Consider the following 17651-nt stretch of genomic DNA (forward strand, 5'->3'; position numbering starts at 1 on the left):
GGTCTTGCACAATTTTGCCAGATGGTAGTCAAATAGGTAGGAAGCAGTGGTCAGCTGTAGCAGTTGGGCGGAGTGATCTATCAATGCCTTGACAAACACATCAAAATTGGTGCTTGGAAGTGGATGGTAGGGATGGGGAAGTCTGTGGGGCCATATGGTTTAGGCCCAGGGAATTTAGTTTTCTTCCTGTGTGGCTTGTAGTAGTGCTGAGTCGGATATTGGGAGATGCATGGTTTGTGCTGGGACTGTGGACTAAATTTCCTTTTTTGTCCTGCTGTGTAGATGCCCCAGCAAGCGGAGAGTGGCCCTAGAATCTTTTAGGGTATGAAGAGAGGAGTCTGTTTTCTCTGTGAAGAGCTTGGTGCCTTCAAAGGGAAGGTCTTCGATGGTCATCTTCACCTCCTTAGGGAAGCCCAACAGGTGTAGTCATGACACATGTTGCATAACCACCGCTGTGGAGATGGATCGGGCTGCTGTGTCAACTGCATTGAGGGCAGATTATAGCACTGTCTTGGCCACTAGTGGTTCATCCTGGATGATGGCTTTGAACTGGTCACGGTGCAACTCACACAGCTGATCAATAAAGTTGCTAAGTTTCAAATAGTTGACATTGCAATTGGGGCTTGGTAATTGGCAATTCGAAATTGTAGTATGGCTGAGGAATAGCTTTCGTCTCAAAGAGGTCCAAACACTTCTAATCCCTGTTGTAGGGAATGGACCTCATTTAGTGTTGATGACCACAAGAGTTCACAACATCCATCATAATGGAGTTGGGTGGAGGGTGAGAGAAGGGGAATTCCATCTCCCTAGCTGGAACATAATATTTATTGGCCCATTTACAAGTAGGTACCACCGATGCTGGGGTCTGCCATATGGTTTTGCAAGGTCCAGGAGAGCCTCATTAATAGGGCAGGCTATTTTAAAGGACGAGGAGGAGCATAGTATGTCAAGGACCTTGTGATGGGTGTCCTTGATTTCTTCTAATGGTGTCTGTAGAGTATCTACAATTCTCTTTGCCACGTCATGGAAAAGTCAGAATTCATAGGCCAAGGAAAATGGTGGAGGCATGACGGCCTTATCTGGGAAGGAGGAGATGTTGGTCCTCAGAATCATTTCCTCAATGCCACCCTCCTGTTCCTCCACAATCTGTTCTGGAGGTTCCAAGGCTCTGGATGCTGTGGCCGAAGGGAAGCGTCTCAGGGGTTCACGGGTGAGGCTAGAAGCTCAAGAGGCATGGGGGTGATATGCAGCCCAAGGATCCCAGTATGGCCACTGGTGCTGGTGCCTATGGTTGGCTCTACTAAGGTGGTGATGGTGGGGCTGTCTAAGAGTATGACTGGGGACCCTCTTGGCAATGAGCATCATAGGGAGCATGAGAGAAGTAAAGAGACACAACCTCCTCTGGTTCTCTGTCTGAGTCTGCACTGGAGAGTGGGGCTGCGTGGCAGGGCAGCGGAGAAGATTCAGTGTTGAGGTCCTAGTACTGAGAAGAGGAGACTCTGGTATGTCGGATATACAGAAATCTCTAGAGTACCAGAATTCTGACAGTACCAACCGACTCGCTGCCACTGGCAGTACCGAGGGGGTTGGAGATCTTGCTCGCACCAACCAGTCCAGTGTTGGATGGGGCATTGATGCCAGTGCCATTGGTACAGTGCATACCAGCAGCATCTTCTTAGTGGAGTGCTGGGTCCTGTCTTTGTCCTCCTACGCCATTGACTTGAAGCCTGGCCCCATTGGGTCCTTAGGCATGTCAATGGCACATGCCACTCCAGAACTTTGTGAGCTGTGGGAACCGGGCTGGGATTATCTCGGTGCCAACAGTACCGAGGATACAAAGCGTGCCAGAGATCATTTACAGCTGGCTCGGGGCTCACTCTGGGAACTTCCTGCTCTACTTTTTGATGACTTATGAGAGGGGTCTGTGGCTGATTTCTTCAACTCACAAACCCTGCATGTTGAGGTCTGTGGGGAAGACTCCTGTCTGCTGCCAGGTGATTCGGTGTGGGTCTGGGGAAGGTTAGAGGACCGCCTCCGTAAAGATAATCTTCTGTCTCAATTCTCTGTCCTTGTGAGGCCTGGGTCTGAGTTGCTAGCGGCAGAGTCCACACTTCTGTGGAATGCAGCCTTCTCTGAAGCAGCATATGCACCGGGTGTGCTTGTCTGCTACATGGATAGCCTCTTTGCAGGATAGACATTTGTTGAAGTCCAGTGAACCAGGCATACCCTGGGGGGGGGGGAAGGGTCCCTGACGAAAAAGCAGGGGTGGGGGAGATAAAGACTGTTTGTTCAGGAAGAAAGTACAAAAAGAAGAAACTAAAACTAAGTCTCGGGAGACTGACTAACTATAGAAATGTAAAAGAAAGTAATGGTCACAAACAGACTGCTAATGGCTAAATCTCTAACCACTGGGGACGTTGAAAAGGAACTGAGGGCGGTTAGCCTGTGTGCATTGGCTAGCCTCATGGCGGGGCACGAGGACAGACAGCACATGTGTGGGCCTAACGGACACCACTATTGATCAGCAGTGCAGGGATGCAAGCATCCCTACAGTGGAACACCCATATGGACACTACTAGAAGAATTTTAAAATTACCTTGCTTTGTTTGTAGGCATGATTAAGTATTCTTCCACATTGAAACCCGAGAGGTTATACAGAACATGCCCTTTCCTGTTCTTCAGGTAGGCAGCAGACACATTGAAGCTTTGACACTTCTGGAAAACAATATACATATATGAGTAAAGTTATTTTAAAAACCTCAGCGTCTATTTTATTAGCCATGATTCTGAATTCACACTCAAACTTTACTGCCTTGCTTTTCAGCTGGACTGGCTTTTTCTGGCTTTTACAACTTTTCAACAAATGAGGTATGGTTTTTATATTCACAGGACATCTGAAATCCTGGTAACTGTCACTAGTAAATCAAAGCCACCTTTTATTTCTGTTGTAACCTTATCAGTCAACTTTGTTTTAGAAACAACATTTTTTATGCATGCAATTTTGGGAAAGTTTACAGCAATGAAAAGGCAATGAGACTTTTACAGTCACTATCATTCATCTGCTGAAGCTGAAAATAAACATACAAAATTCACTGAACAGAGTATGAGGGGAAGATGGGATTCAAATTCATGTGATGTGTTTGATGAGAAATACATGAAAATGTTCTTTAACGATTTATGGGAATTCTCTCCTTGGGCCAGAGATGGGAAGAAGAAGAAGATACAAAGATCTGGTGAATGAGGGGGAACGTATATAGTGGACATAAGCTCACAAACAACTATCTACTCCAAGATGTTTTCTCAGAGTCTGGTTTCATTTTCAAATGTGAGCAAATGAACTCAAAATACTGTCCTAACCACTTGCAGATTTCAAGTAATAGAGGGTGGAAGTGGGACTGTGATCTGTTAATTCTTATTACAATTAGAAGACTATTGCAGGATCCAAATCAGGGTTTGGGAATAGATATGGGGCAATTGGCTCACAAAGCAACAGAATGTTGTTGTTCACAAGTGCACAAGGTGGAGAACAAAAGTTCCCATGTGCAGGCGCCAGCCACATTTGCAGTCCTTGTGCTATCCTGCAGACAAGGACGGCTTCCTGCTAGCGTTTCACTGGGTTCCAACACCCGCTCCCTATCCCAAAGGGTGAAGAGGAGATGAGACCAGTCCCCAGCCTTCTCTGCACTGTGAAGTTGAGTTTGATAGCCATGAATCAAATGCTGCTAAGACAGGTTTGAGCCCCAACTCCACAAATGCCCAGATCTTGGTTTTCCTGGGCTTATCCACATTCAGATTTATACAAAATTATATCTGAAATGTCTGACAGCTATCTTGGGGGAAAGCACACCTACAGTGGGAGCACACCTGCAGAAAATGACCTAGGGGTTACAGTGGACGAGAAGCTGGATATGATTCAACAGTGTGCCCTTGTTGCCAAGAAGGCTAACGGCATTTTGGGCTGTATAAGTAGGAGCATTGCCAGCAGATCGAGGGACATGATCATTCCCCTCTATTCGGCATTGGTGAGGCCGCATCTGGAGTACTGTGTCCAGTTTTGGGCCCCACACTACAAGAAAGATGTGGAAAAATTGGAAAGATTCCAGCAGAGGGCAACAAAAATGATTAGGGGGCTGGAGCACATGACTTATGAGGAGAGGCTGAGGGAACTGGGATTATTTAGTCTGCAGAAAAGAGAAGAATGAGAGGGGATTTGATAGCTGCTTTCAACTACCTGAAAGGGGGTTCCAAACAGGATGGATCTAGACTGTTTTTAGTGGTATCAGATGACAGAACAAGGAGTAATGGTCTCAAGTTGCAGTGGGGGAGATTTAAGTTGGATATTAGGAAAAACTTTTTCACTAGGAGGGTGGTAAAGCACTGGAATGGGTTACCTAGGGAGGTAGTGTAATCTCCTTCCTTAGAGGTTTTTAAGGTCAGGTTTGACAACGCCCTGGCTGGGATGATTTAGTTGGGGATTGGTCCTGCTTTGAGCAGGCGGTTGGACTAGATGACCTCCTGAGGTCCCTTCCAACCCTGATATTCTATGATATGTCTTTAAAAAAAAGAAATTTGTTTCACATACAGTATCCTCACAGTAATACATTTCTGGAAGATATAATAGTTCACAAGGTTGACCTAGTGACTACAAGTGTTTTGTCTAGATGTAGACTAATATTTTAATGCATTATTTCCCTGAAAACTTTAGAAAATGAAGTCAAAGCAATACTAGAGACAGAATGAAAATCACCAGTCATAATGAGCCCAATCATTAGTTTCATTTTGTTAAGGAAAGAAATAAAATATACCCGATGATCTGTCACACACCCACATGCATCCAAGAATTCCTGTGGTGGACTAGGCTCAGTCTGCCAGCATGAATAATTTTTTCTACTGGAGCAAAAACAACAAGAACAATCATTAAAAGATAAACTATAATATTTTATCTAACAGTGGATGTTGAAAGAATGACAAACAGTTGCTGTATCTTGACCACCTCCATCTTCACCATCTCCACAACACTGGTGCTAAAACAATGGTTGTATTGTTGTTCTATTAAATTATGTCAAATTTATTCATCATGGATCAGTGTAATAACTTCTGACACTTCTAACATGGTGGCTTCTAACTTAGCACTGCAAACATCTGCAATGTGCATGCAAATCAGATACTTTCCAGAGCAAACAGCCAATTAGCTGTACACCAGGTTTTTGTGTGCGTAACACAGAGGCAAGTAAACATACTACCCCAACCAGGCATGACTAACTTGGAAAATCTGGCCTTCTATTTAATGAACATTGATTCAGAATAGTATCACTTGCAGTTACTGACTATATCACCAACCTTCATTCTTACTGACTTCGGGCCTGATCCAAATCTTGCTGAAATTAATTGGAAGATTCCCACAGACTTCAATGGGACTTAGAAGCCTATTATGTATTTCAGCTAGAAGCCAGCTCATTCATCAATACAATTTTTTAAAAAGGTCATACTAAAATGGTCAAACAAAGCATAAGCTGTATGGGGATATACTACATAAAATAGGACATAAAATTATTTAATCAGAGGATTCCATGTTATCCATTCTTTTACTTTTGGAGGCACAACTATTAAACTTACATTTCACAAGGAAAGATTGAATCCAGTGCTTTACATCTAGTGAAGATTATTGCTATTCAGGCAGCTAATAGCTAATAACTGTTTAATGAATACATATTATTACATTAACATAAAATCTTACAAAGCATATTGATTCTCTCCCCTGTGCAGGAATCTCTGTATCAATAGCAGTAATCATTAGTCACTTAGTACATTAAAAAAAAGTTGCATTGTTCACACTTACACATCTTGTCTTGAATAGGTGCATGGGTGATCCTGGCCTGAAAAATGTCTCAACAGCACATAAGAAAGGTTTCCTAGATCATCACTTTCAGTGCTGCTCAGAAGATAGGGGGAATAAATAAGGTAATTAGAACTAAGGAGACCCACATTCAGGCACATGAGATAGAAACTGAGGCATCATAAAATAACTCTGTTCAAAACCTGCTATATAGTCACAATTTCTTTGAGACAAAGCATAGCTCACAGTTTATTTCACTGATTAAAAACTAACATTTAAAAAAAACCTAAACATTAAATGTGAAGGAATTCAAACTAAAGGTTACTACGTGGACCTTAACTCTGCCTATGCTCCAGTTACTGGCATGAATCTCCACCAGTGGCCATAAAAAAGAAATGTAAGTCTTTCACATTACATGTATAAGTTCAACAATATGGACTTTTGATTTATGATAGAACCTGCATCCTACTTTTTGACCTATGTCAGGTACAGGAAGCATCTCTATCCAATATTGCAAGGAAATATATAGCACTGTGGTGGTCTGCTGCCTGTATTTGGTAGAGAAAAGGACAGCGGACCCTGTAAATTGGGCTGCACCTACAGACATTGACAGATACAAAGGAAACACCTGCAGAGCTAGTACATTCTACAGCCATAAGTATAGCAACTAAAAGTTCAATAGCAGAGACTCTAGATCTTATAAATGATGGCTTGCATTTGTAGACCAAGGAAGCTTTGTAGGTAATCCCTACAGACCTAGTAAACTAAGCAGAAATAAGCTAAAGCAATAAACACACGCACACATGTATGATTGTATGCACACACATACATTATATAAAAACCCTAATGACCCATCTTGAAAGAGATTGCCCAATCCAGCCTGATCCAAAGCCTCTGTCCTTTCTCCCCCTTTGTGCCTCAACACATAAGAAGATGTATTTCTGCCATTTAAATAGATGCAATTTACCCATCACTATTATCCACAAAATTGAAATAAATGACTAACATAATTTTTTGATGGGGTGAGCAGCTCTCAAGACATTTTGTTTTAAAAAAATCCAGTCACTATAAAATGTGAGTTTGATTACTCTGCTTAGAGAAAAAAAAATCTTAAATAATCAAAAATGACGACTCTGCTCCAGAGTTGATGATGATGAATGTTTTTTTTTTTTTTACCTAAAGAAGGAAGATTCTACATTGTCATAAAGGCCCGGCATCAGCTTGAGTGAAGGATAATCAGTAGCTAATGGCTTCACAGTAAACAATGCCATTGCCATGGCAACAAAGAGGACAGGCAGCAGAACATTTGATAAAGTTCCTCTCCAGTCTCGCCTGGTGTGGTGAAACCGCTTCATTAAAAGGGCAGCAATCTGTGTGAAAACAAGCCTTGTTCCACGCACACTCTGGGCATCCAGGAGTGAGTTACCTGCCGGGAGACAAACAAACCTCTTCACAAACATGAACTGTCATTTCTGGGAAATCACATGATTCTTATCTGATGCTAGATCCTCAAACAGAGAACATGGTGACCCCTTTAAAAAATGTCTCTCTCTCCCTCTCTCTTTACCTTCCCTGGGAAACATTTAATCCCTATCAAGGATAAAAATAAAACAGCCATAACAATAAATGATTATAAAACAATATCGCAGGCCCAATCTTGCACTCCTGACTCAGATAAAAATAACTACTGAACTCAATGGTGGAAGTCCATGAGAGTTTTGATTGACTATGGGCTGTGGTGCAGTTGAAAGGAACTAGAACAGTAAAACTACAAACAATCCTGCTTACCATTTTCGGTATAAGGCGTTTTGTCTTTTCAAAGTACTAAATAAATATTCTCTCTCAAATTTAAACATTTACCCACTGGCCTCAGGAGGAGGCAGTGCAGAGCTGCATTGCTCCACAGAGAGTACAAGGGGCCTCAGAAATGTACAAACCTGGCCACAGCAACCCAGAGAGGATTTTGCTGCCTGCAGCAATATTTGGGATAGTGCAACGTTCTCCTATGATGATTCTTGTGGGACCCATGGTTGTGAGGCACCTCGCTATTATCTGCCCTTAGCATGAGGGAGTCTTGTCTGTGCCAGCTGTAGATCAGCTCTCTGAATCCACCAGCCTTTGGCAACACAAGCACAACCTTCCAGGCCTCTGCAGGCCTTGCTCTCCCTCTACAGGTTAGCAATAGGCACACACCAGCCCCGAAATCCTCCGAGTGTCCTTCTGCAATGCTCGGCGCCTGTTCCACTGAACACACACAATTGTCTGATTTGCTACTCCCAAAGGAATAGGACACACCAACTTACAAGATTCAACTCAGGATCCTCACTCTACTTCACACAAAACATATATTTTACACAGACACACACCAAGAATAGGTTTATTATCGAAGAACAGAGATTCAAATGACAGAACATAAGAATATTGGAAACATAAAGCAAAATCATAACATCTCCTACAAGGTAGCATATCGCATGTCATTCTCTCAGCATTTTCAACCAGGCTGGCTGAAATCTCCCTTCTTATAAGATCAAGCCCGCTGGCAGCTCATCTTTATAGATGAAAGGATAACCGGAGGTTCATCTGCACCCCAGACATAGTTTCAAAAGTTCATTCTCACTCCTAAGCAGGATGACCCCTGCTGTTTTTGTTCTTTCCCACAGCCCGCATAACCTGTTGATTAGCATCTTGCTCAGACTGTAAATGGGTGCCCATTGCAAAACAACCAATACTTAATTTGCACATGACCAGCCAAGTGACATAATTGTTTCTTCTCCCTTGCCTCCACTCTGCAGGTATGAAAAAAGTGGTGGGACCAAGGTCCCATCTCATCTTTGCCGCCTTTGGGGCTCTGTGCACAGCTAGGAGAGTTCTGAGTATACACTTTTGTCAGGCCCTTGCCCAAGCTGTGAAAAGGGAGTGGCTTCCTTCCCTGCATCCTGGATAAGTGCCTGTTATTATAGTCTTGACCTGTGTGGACATCAAGGATCTGATCTAATGCTCACTGAAATCAATGAGACTTTTTCAGTTGTCTTTAATAGGAGCTGGACCACCTATCAAGAGAAAATATTATATCATCACAGGAACTAAACATGAAAAAGTCCCATTAATGCATTCAGTTCGTCTCCCTGTCAATACAGGAATCTCCCTATAGTACATTTTCTAATGCTTTATCCAACCAAACTGATGGATCCAAATCCCAGCTGATAGATCTTCCATCACTACCCTACAGGAAACCCCATTCACAGTTAAATCCCTGTGAATTTTGCTAATTACTTCCTCTTCATTCTTGACATTAATATCCTTCAAATACGTGTAACACTATTACCATGCCCCTTACCCCCATTCAGTTGTAGGTTAGCCAAACTCTCTCTCTCTGCATATGGGTGTGTGTGTGTGTTTATATTTCAACTTTCTCTTTTGGTTAAAATACACTGGTCTCTGGGGTTGCTTTTTAACAGCAGGTGTTTGTAGTGTAGTAAGACCCAATGGCTTGTTTGCACTAGGGCTCAATAAGATCTAAGAATAACTATCATATCTAGTTAGATTTGTCCCTCTTATCTTGCATTCTATATATTGAGCTTTTCACAGATGTTATTTCCGCACTAGATTTTAACCATTGTTTGCGTAGGTGCTCTCAATTAGCCCCCGGGTCAATTGTCTCTTCCCTTTCACAGTTTCTTCTGGTGCACTGGAATTTTCTTCTTTAATTTTGAAAGGTGACTCCTCATATTGGCATGGGGCAGTGTTTTATATAGAGAACCATCTCAGTTAAACATAAAATGATGGCAGTTGCAGAGGGAGGGGGAAAGGTTAGTACATACAAATCCAGAAGAAAAGAGTTAGTTTTGATACAGATAAGGGGAGAGAAGTTGGACTGATGAAAATGGAGGCAATATCAAAAGCTAAATTCACTTGAAAAGTTTGGCTTTTGAAGAACATAGGCCAAATTCTGTGCTCATTCCCATACTGTGTATCCTCAGCAGGGCCGGCTCCAGCATTTCTGCCGCCCCAAGCAATTAGGGAAAAAAAAGAAAAAAAAAGCCTCCATCGGCGGCGGCAGTTCAGCAGCAGGTCCTTCACTCCTAGAGGGAGTGAGGGACCTGCCGCCCCCGAATTGCTGCAGGTGCCGCCCCTCTCCCTTGGCCGCCCCACGCACCTGCTTGTTAAGCTGGTGCCTGGAGCCGGCCCTCATCCTCAGTGGAAGTCCATTGATCTGCATGGGCCATTGCACAGAACTTGGCCAATGGGTTTCTTGTTACATTCAAAATTCTGTACATTTTGTAATAAGAAACTGCAATATTATAACCATACTTCAAGTAGAGTTTGCTGAAGACAGCATAAAAGTGTCTTTAACGAAGGCTGTATTTTTGTAACCTACACCTAGTGGACTGGTGAGAACAGGTAGGGGACAGGAAGTAAATATTAAGCCCAGTGATGAAATGTTAAACTTTACTCACTGGAAGTTATGACCATTTGAATTAGCATGTTTGGAGGGGAACAAAAGGAGCAATATCTTCCTTGGAGAAATTCCGCCTCTTTAACTCACAATCTTTGCACCTTTGGCTCCCTACTTTGCATCAGTCCCATGTAGCTCCCCATTCATGCTCTGAAATGAAGGTTGAAAACTTTGGCATAACTTTAATTTCAGCAAGAGTCACAATTTAAGAGGCTCTTATGCTTGAATTCCCCAGATATCCCCACAGAGGCAGCAACACATATTGCAGGCTTAACTGTGGCTTTGAAAGCCATGGCAACAGAAGGGGGATGCAAGCATGCGCCATATTAGTGGATTAGCCACATGATTCTGTTTCCAGACCTCTGAGGCAGCCAGAATGCTTCCAGGGTCCCTAGAGAGAGACCACCTCTCTGTTTTGAGAATTTTTAATTTGCAGCACACATTCCCCTGACCTCAGACCTCCAGCAGGTGCTGCCCCAGTTTAGATTCAAAGAGGCTCCCTGCTTTCTATTCTCACTCTGCTCTTGGGCTCCCGTGCGGTGTCAGTCACGGTAGGCTATCTGAAGGGTCACAAACTACAATGAACTTCTGCATTAAATATGCTACTGAGCCAAATTATTCACTAAGGGCTTGATACAACACCCATTGCAGCTCACAGACATTTTTCTACTGACTTTGATGGACATTAAATCAGGGTTGGGAGCATTTATCCCACTCTTCTCACCTTCTTCTTCCCCTCACAAAAGTGATTTTTTTTTTCAGAACAAGGAAAACAAGCCAGACAGGCTGAAATAAATCACTGTAAAATCTCCATGAAAGAGAAAGCAGAATGTATTTCTCACATGGCAGGAAACCTCAGAACCCAGCTCCCTGCACACCTACCTGGGACACTTCTTACATATAAAGGTGCAGGATGCAGAAAACAGTATCATAATGTAACATCCCCCCTACATTTATAGCTGCACATGCCACAGTTTGTATCTGGGGTTTTGATCCATTAAAGAGAGAGGACTTTAGCTACAAAATTCAGATCCATATATGCATTCCAAACCCCACTTCACAGTCCTGGAATGTTTTGATGTTGGGTTTAGGAGCCATATTTTTAAGACTGCTTAAGAGAACACAACTGTAGTGAAAAAAGAAGAGAGTTGGTTTAACTGATCTCTTATGTACTTTTAAATCTCTACCAGGAATACTGACCAAGATTTTTGAATGTGACAAGGGATTTTGGATGTCTGATTTAAGACACCTTCAAGTACCCTGGTTATCAGAGGATGGTATTCCACACTTTCTGAAAATCAGACTGTCTTAAAGCATCTCGCAATTGAGGCACACAAAATTAGTGACTTTTTAAAGTCTTGATTGATGAATTTTCAACAGAACAGTATGTTGCTGAGATAAAAGCACAAATGAATAACGTGGCCACATGGGAATAAATCACACAATGGGATCTGAATCATTCACAGGTTCAAGGTAAAAGTCAAATATGGTGATTTATTGAGGGAAAGTCTGACAATGACAATAAAACTGAATTCACCTGCTCCTCAGGAAAAAGAGAAGAGAAAAATAGTAGCAAATTAAGTCAGGTATTTCAACACAGAAAACATAGGACTTGCAAAGGCTGGATCAGACTGAAGGTCCATCTAGTCTGGTATCCTGACTAACAGTGGTCAACACCAGATGCTTCAAGGGAAGGTGCAAGGAGACCCCCCCTTTGGGAGATGTGGGATAATCCACCACAGATTGAAGACCCCTCATGACCCAAAACACTTTGAGATTGGTGTAAATCCCAAAGCATGATATTTTACCTTCACTATCAACAATCCAAATCTTTTCAATCTCTCAGCATGTAATAATTTTTCCATATCCCTAATCATTCTCACTGCTTGTCTCTGAACCCTCTCTAAATGCAATAGCATTTTTAGATGAGTGACCAGAACTGCGCACAATGTTCCAGATGAGGGTGAACCATTGATTTATTCAAATGTCATTAAACGTCTTTGTATTGTTCTCCATCCCATTCCTTATGCAACCTGCCATTTTAGTTGCTTTTTTTTGACTGCACCTAATGGGAATCTGGGAATTAGCAGGCACAAGCCCATACACAGCAAAGATGACCCTCATCCCCACCACAGGCTGCCTATCAAATAAAGGTCTATGTTGACCTTTCCACAATTGTGCCCAAGACCTTTTTCTGGAATCCCAAGATATTAAATCACTTGGAAAAAGAACAATTTGAATTTGATTTCCACGTTCACTTGAAATTCACCCAAGCATGCCCTGTTTTCTTCATTGATAATATAATGCATTTGCCTATAACTGGAATTCATAGTCACTTTTGCTTTGCTTGATGTAAGGAAGTAGTTCCTTACATCCCTTTTGTATGCATGTCAGGAGGCATAAGTAAAGCACAAACTTATGAGAATCGATTTTTTCACAATTGGTAAAGTAATTTTAAAAATAGAAAAGGACCAGCCAACCTCCCAATTATGAATTTAACTTTCATGCTGACAGCATATAGAAATCTTCACATGAATAATTTAGCTGATAAAATTAAAAATCTGACCCAACTGTTAAAAATTGTCTTATATGACTTATGAGTGCAATTATGTGCAAGAAGTGCAATTATGTCCACAATTAAATTGTACTTCCCAATTCACCCAGACTCTCCCCTTGCATTTCAGAGATGATTACTAGTGAATTTTAATTCATGAAGCTACAGAAAAATGAGACAGAAAGCAATCAACTCATTTCACTGAGTCCTGTAGTTTTGGACTTCAGGAACCGGAACTTATAACTCATTCAAAAGTTCATAGGTTCCAGAATTCTGAACAGTACCATAGGTTTTGAAGTTCTCATTTAGGATATAAAACTGCTGTGTTAAAATTAGTTGAAAATGTGTATGTTTTTAAATGTCTTTTGTCATACAGAAGAACAGTAGGAAGGAGGGTGTCTAACGGTTACAGAAGGTGACCGAGAGTCAGAGGTCCTAGCTTCTGTTTTGAATTTGTAACTGATTCAACTGTGAGGTTAAGTGACTTGCCCAAAGCCCATCTCTGCATCATATGCCCTTCTAGCCTACCCATCTGTAAAACAAAGATATTTACTTACCTCAAAAGTGTTGTGAAGATTTTCATAAAGTGCTTTGAGATTTTTGGATGAAAAGTGCTTTAACAATGGAGAACATGAAAGGAAAGCCATGCCTTGTGAATCCGTAGAACCACAGAATTGTAGGACTGGAGGGACCTCAAGAGGTCATCTAGTCAAATCCCTGGCACTCAAGGCAGGACTAAGTATTATCTAGACCATCCCTGGCAGATGTTTATCTAACCTGCTATTAAAAATATCCAATGATGGAGATTCCACAATCTCCCCGAGCAATTTATTCCAGTGCTTAGCCACCCTGAGAGTTGGGAATTTTTTTCCTACTTTTCAACCTAAGCCACACTTGCTGCAATTTAAGCCCATTGCTTCTTGTCCTATTGTCAGAGGTTAAAGAGAACAATTTTCCTCCTTCCTCCTTGTAACAACCTTTTATGTACTTAAAAACTGTTATGTGCCCTCTCAGTTTTCTCTTCTCCACACTAAATAAACCCATTTTTAATCAATCTTCCCTCACAGGTCATGTTTTCTAGATCTTAAATCATTTTTGTTGCGCTTCTCTGGACTTTCTCTAATTTCTCCACATCTTTCCTGAAATGTGTCACCCAGAACTGGGCACAATACTCCAGTTGAGGCCTAATTAGTACTGAATAGAGCGGAAGAATTACTTCCCATGTCTTGCTTGCAACACTCCTGCTAATAAAACCAAGAATTATGTTTGCTTTTTTTTTGTAACAGTGTTACAATGTTGACTCACATTTAGCTTGTGGTCCTCTATGACCCCCATATCCCTTTCCGCAGTACTCCTTCCTAGGCAGTCATTTCCCATTTTGTAGGTGTGCAACTGCTTGTGCTTTCCTAAGTGGAATACTTTCATTTGTCCTTATTGAATTTAATCCTATTTACTTCAGACCATTTCTCCGGTTTGTCCACAACATTTTGAATTTTAATCCTCTCCTCCAAAGAACTTGTAACCCCTCCCAGCTTAACATCATCTGCAAACTTTACAAGTGCACTCTCTATGCCAGTGATTCTCAAACTTCATTCCTCCACAACCCCTTTCTGAGACAAAATTATTACACGACCCCAGGAGGGAGGACCAAAGCCCTGAGCCCACCCAAGCTCCACTGCCCCAGGTAGGGGGGCCAAAGCCAAAGGGCTTTTGCCCCAAGCAGGGGGCCAGTAACCTCGGGTTTCGGCTCCAGCCCCAGGCAGTGGGGCTTGGGCTTCAGCCCCAGGCTCCAGCAAGTCTAGGCCCCGGCGACCCCATTAAAATGGGGTCGTGACCCACTTTGGGGTCCCAACCCACAGTTTGAGAACCATTGCTCTATGCCATTATCTAAATCATTGATGAAGATGTTGAACAGAACCGGACCCAAAACTGATCCCTGCGGGACCCCATTCAATATGCCCTTCTAGCTTAACTGTGAACCACTGATGATTACTCTCTGGGAATGGATTTCCAACCAGCTATGCACTCACCTTATAACAGTTCCATCTAGGTTGGTTATTTCCCTAGTTTGCTTATGAGAAGTTCATGTGAGACAGTATCAAAAGCCTTACTATAAAGTCAAGATATACCACGTGTACCGCTTCCCCCCATCCACAAGGCTTGCTATCCTCTCAAAGAAAGCTACCAAGTTGGTTTGACATGATTTGTTCTTGACAAATGCATGCTGACTGTTACTTATGTGATTATCTTCTAGGTGTTTACATAATTATTTGCTCCATTATCTTTCCAGGTACTGACGTTAAGAGGACTGGTCTAATTCCCTGGGTTGTCCTTATTTCCCTTTTTATAGATGGGCACCATATTTGCCCTTTTCCAGTCCTCTGGAATCTCTCCCATCTTCCATGACTTTTCGAAGACAACGTCTAACCGCTCAGATATCTCCTCAGTCAACTCCTTGAATATTATAGGATTTATTTTGTCAAGCCCTGGTGACTTGAAGACATGTCTTGTCTAAGTAAATTTTAACTTGTTCTTTCCCTATTTTAGCCTCTGATCCTACCTCATTTTTCACTGGCATTTCCCATGTTAGATGTCCAAGTGTTACTGATCTTTTTAGTTAGAGCTGAAACAAAAAAGTCATTTAGCACTTCTGCCATTTCCACATTTTCTTTTATTGTCCCCCGCCCTTGAGTAATTCCATGCATAGAAGGATCCATTCATATGCTGAATTACCCTATCTATGAGAAATGGGGGCAAAAGCTACCTTCATGGTAGAGCTGATGATAAAATCTAGTTTATTTGTAAGGAAAAATTCCCAGGAAATAAAAATTAAATACAACTTTCCGGTGTTACATAGGAAATGTTGTTTACAAAATATTTCAAATCAAGACAAAATGAAAACTTTTGTTTCATTTCATTATAAATATTTTAGACTCAAAGTGTCATTGAATTTGAAGTCAGAAGAGACCACCAGCTCATCTAGTCTGGCCTCTTGTATATCGCAAGATACCACCACCACGCAGCACCCACATGCTAAACCCAACAACCAAAATTAGGCCAAGGTATTACAACCCACAAGAGATTATATGATTATGTGCCACAAGTAGAGAATCTGAAACAATTTTATTTTGAGAAGTTGATTCAAAACAATTCATTTTTGTTTTAGAATTTATACTCCAGAAAATGTTGATTTCAATGAAGTCCCATTTTTCAATGGGAAAATTTTCTAGATGAAAAATGTCAGCTTCATATCTATGTCCTTCTGCAAAAGAACTCTGCATGGGGCTTAAGATCCATGAACAGAAGAGCTGAAGCAGCTGTGGGGGGCAAGACCCCCACAAACCTCTGTGGAATCTGCTTGGTAATTAGTATGGCTGAAGCTGGACAGCAGGCACAGAGTGATTCAGTTGTGACTCCATGACCTGGTAGAGGTGATTTTTCCTGCCTCCAAAGGCAGATTGAACTAGCCCATTTTTTTTCAACTCAGGCATTGGGCAGAGGATTTCCTTTATGTATGTAAGGCACTCAAAGGGCTTAAGATATCATATATTAGGTATTTTAGCACATGGCCTAAAAGGATTGAACCTGAGAAACCAAGGTCATCACCAACATCATCAGATAAGCAAGAGGCTGAAGATTTTGGGGATGTGTAGAATTCGATTCATACAGAAAAAACACAGCACCCACAAGACAACAGACGAAACATACATAGGGCACCGAAACAAGATGGGGTTCATTAGAAAAAAAACTTGCTGGCAACTTTTTCTGGTCAGTAGCCTCTCTAAGGCTTGGTCTACACTCACCCCCCAAATCGAACTAAGGTACGCAACTTCAGCTACGTGAATAACGTAGCTGAAGTTCGAAGTACCTTAGTTCGATCTTACCTCGGTCCACACGCGGCAGGCAGGCTCCCCAGTCGACTCCGCGGTACTCCTCTCGTCTAGCTGGAGTACCGCAGTCGACGGCGAGCACTTCCGGGTTCGACTTATCGCGTCCAGACAAGACGCGATAAGTAGAACCCAGAACTTCGATTGCCAGCCGCCGAACTAGCGGCTGGGTGTAGACATACCCTAAGTGTTCACTTCCTGCTATTCTCAGAGAGCTGGGGAGAAAGGAAGCCCCTTCATTTGTATGCCAGACCCTTCTCTGCTTCTGGAGGAACAGCCTTGACTCAGCCCATCAGGCCCATCACTTACTATCCATAAGGAGGAATTTATTTTTAGGCCTTCGTTACCATCAAACTTACTAATATGGGGCCTACTTTACACAGCCTCTCTCAGTAGGCTATAAATACATCTGGGTTCCTCTTAACTGAGGCTACTAGATCTCACAAGACCTCCCCCACCAAAAAAGAAAATTGAAGCCTGCCCAACTGCTAATATCCCACCACATACCCATTCTAGGAATATTTACAAAAAGTACAGCAGGACTTGCATTTAGTTCAATGCTACAGTTTCTGGGCTGGCCAGGTTTAGGATGATTGTACCTAGCCAAAGTGTGATTGGGAGCAAGCATCTCATGGCCCTCTCAAAGCTGGATCAACAGCTTGTGGGGGGGAACAAACATCTGACCTTTATCAGCTGAAGGGAAGAATGAGGTTGAGCTTTTGAGGGTGGTGAGAAATGTAAAATGAGGATGGATGTACAGACAGCCACGTGTGCCCACCTCCCCTCCCCCCCAATAAGAAATGTATTTTTAATGTTTCTATCTGGGATTTTACTACATTCATGACAGATTCGTACCCAAACTACAATTTCGGAATCCAAATTCCATGTTTGGGATTAATGTTCAGGTTTGTCTCTGAT

General features: G+C 42.2%; 1 protein-coding gene across 1 annotated transcript in view; it reads right to left on the reverse strand.

The window, feature by feature from the left end:
• Positions 1-17651, reverse strand: part of ABCA13 (ATP binding cassette subfamily A member 13) — a 281687-nt gene that overhangs the window by 91796 nt on the left and 172240 nt on the right. Inside the window, exons 44-47 of the mRNA XM_054018854.1 lie at positions 7013-7262; positions 5840-5932; positions 4806-4887; positions 2597-2715 (exon numbers count right to left, since the gene is read on the reverse strand). Coding sequence (XP_053874829.1) covers positions 2597-2715; positions 4806-4887; positions 5840-5932; positions 7013-7262 — 544 coding nt within the window. The remainder of the gene's footprint in view (positions 1-2596; positions 2716-4805; positions 4888-5839; positions 5933-7012; positions 7263-17651) is intronic.

The sequence above is a fragment of the Malaclemys terrapin genome, chromosome 2 (assembly GCF_027887155.1).
Source record: "Malaclemys terrapin pileata isolate rMalTer1 chromosome 2, rMalTer1.hap1, whole genome shotgun sequence".
NCBI lineage: Eukaryota > Metazoa > Chordata > Testudines > Emydidae > Malaclemys > Malaclemys terrapin.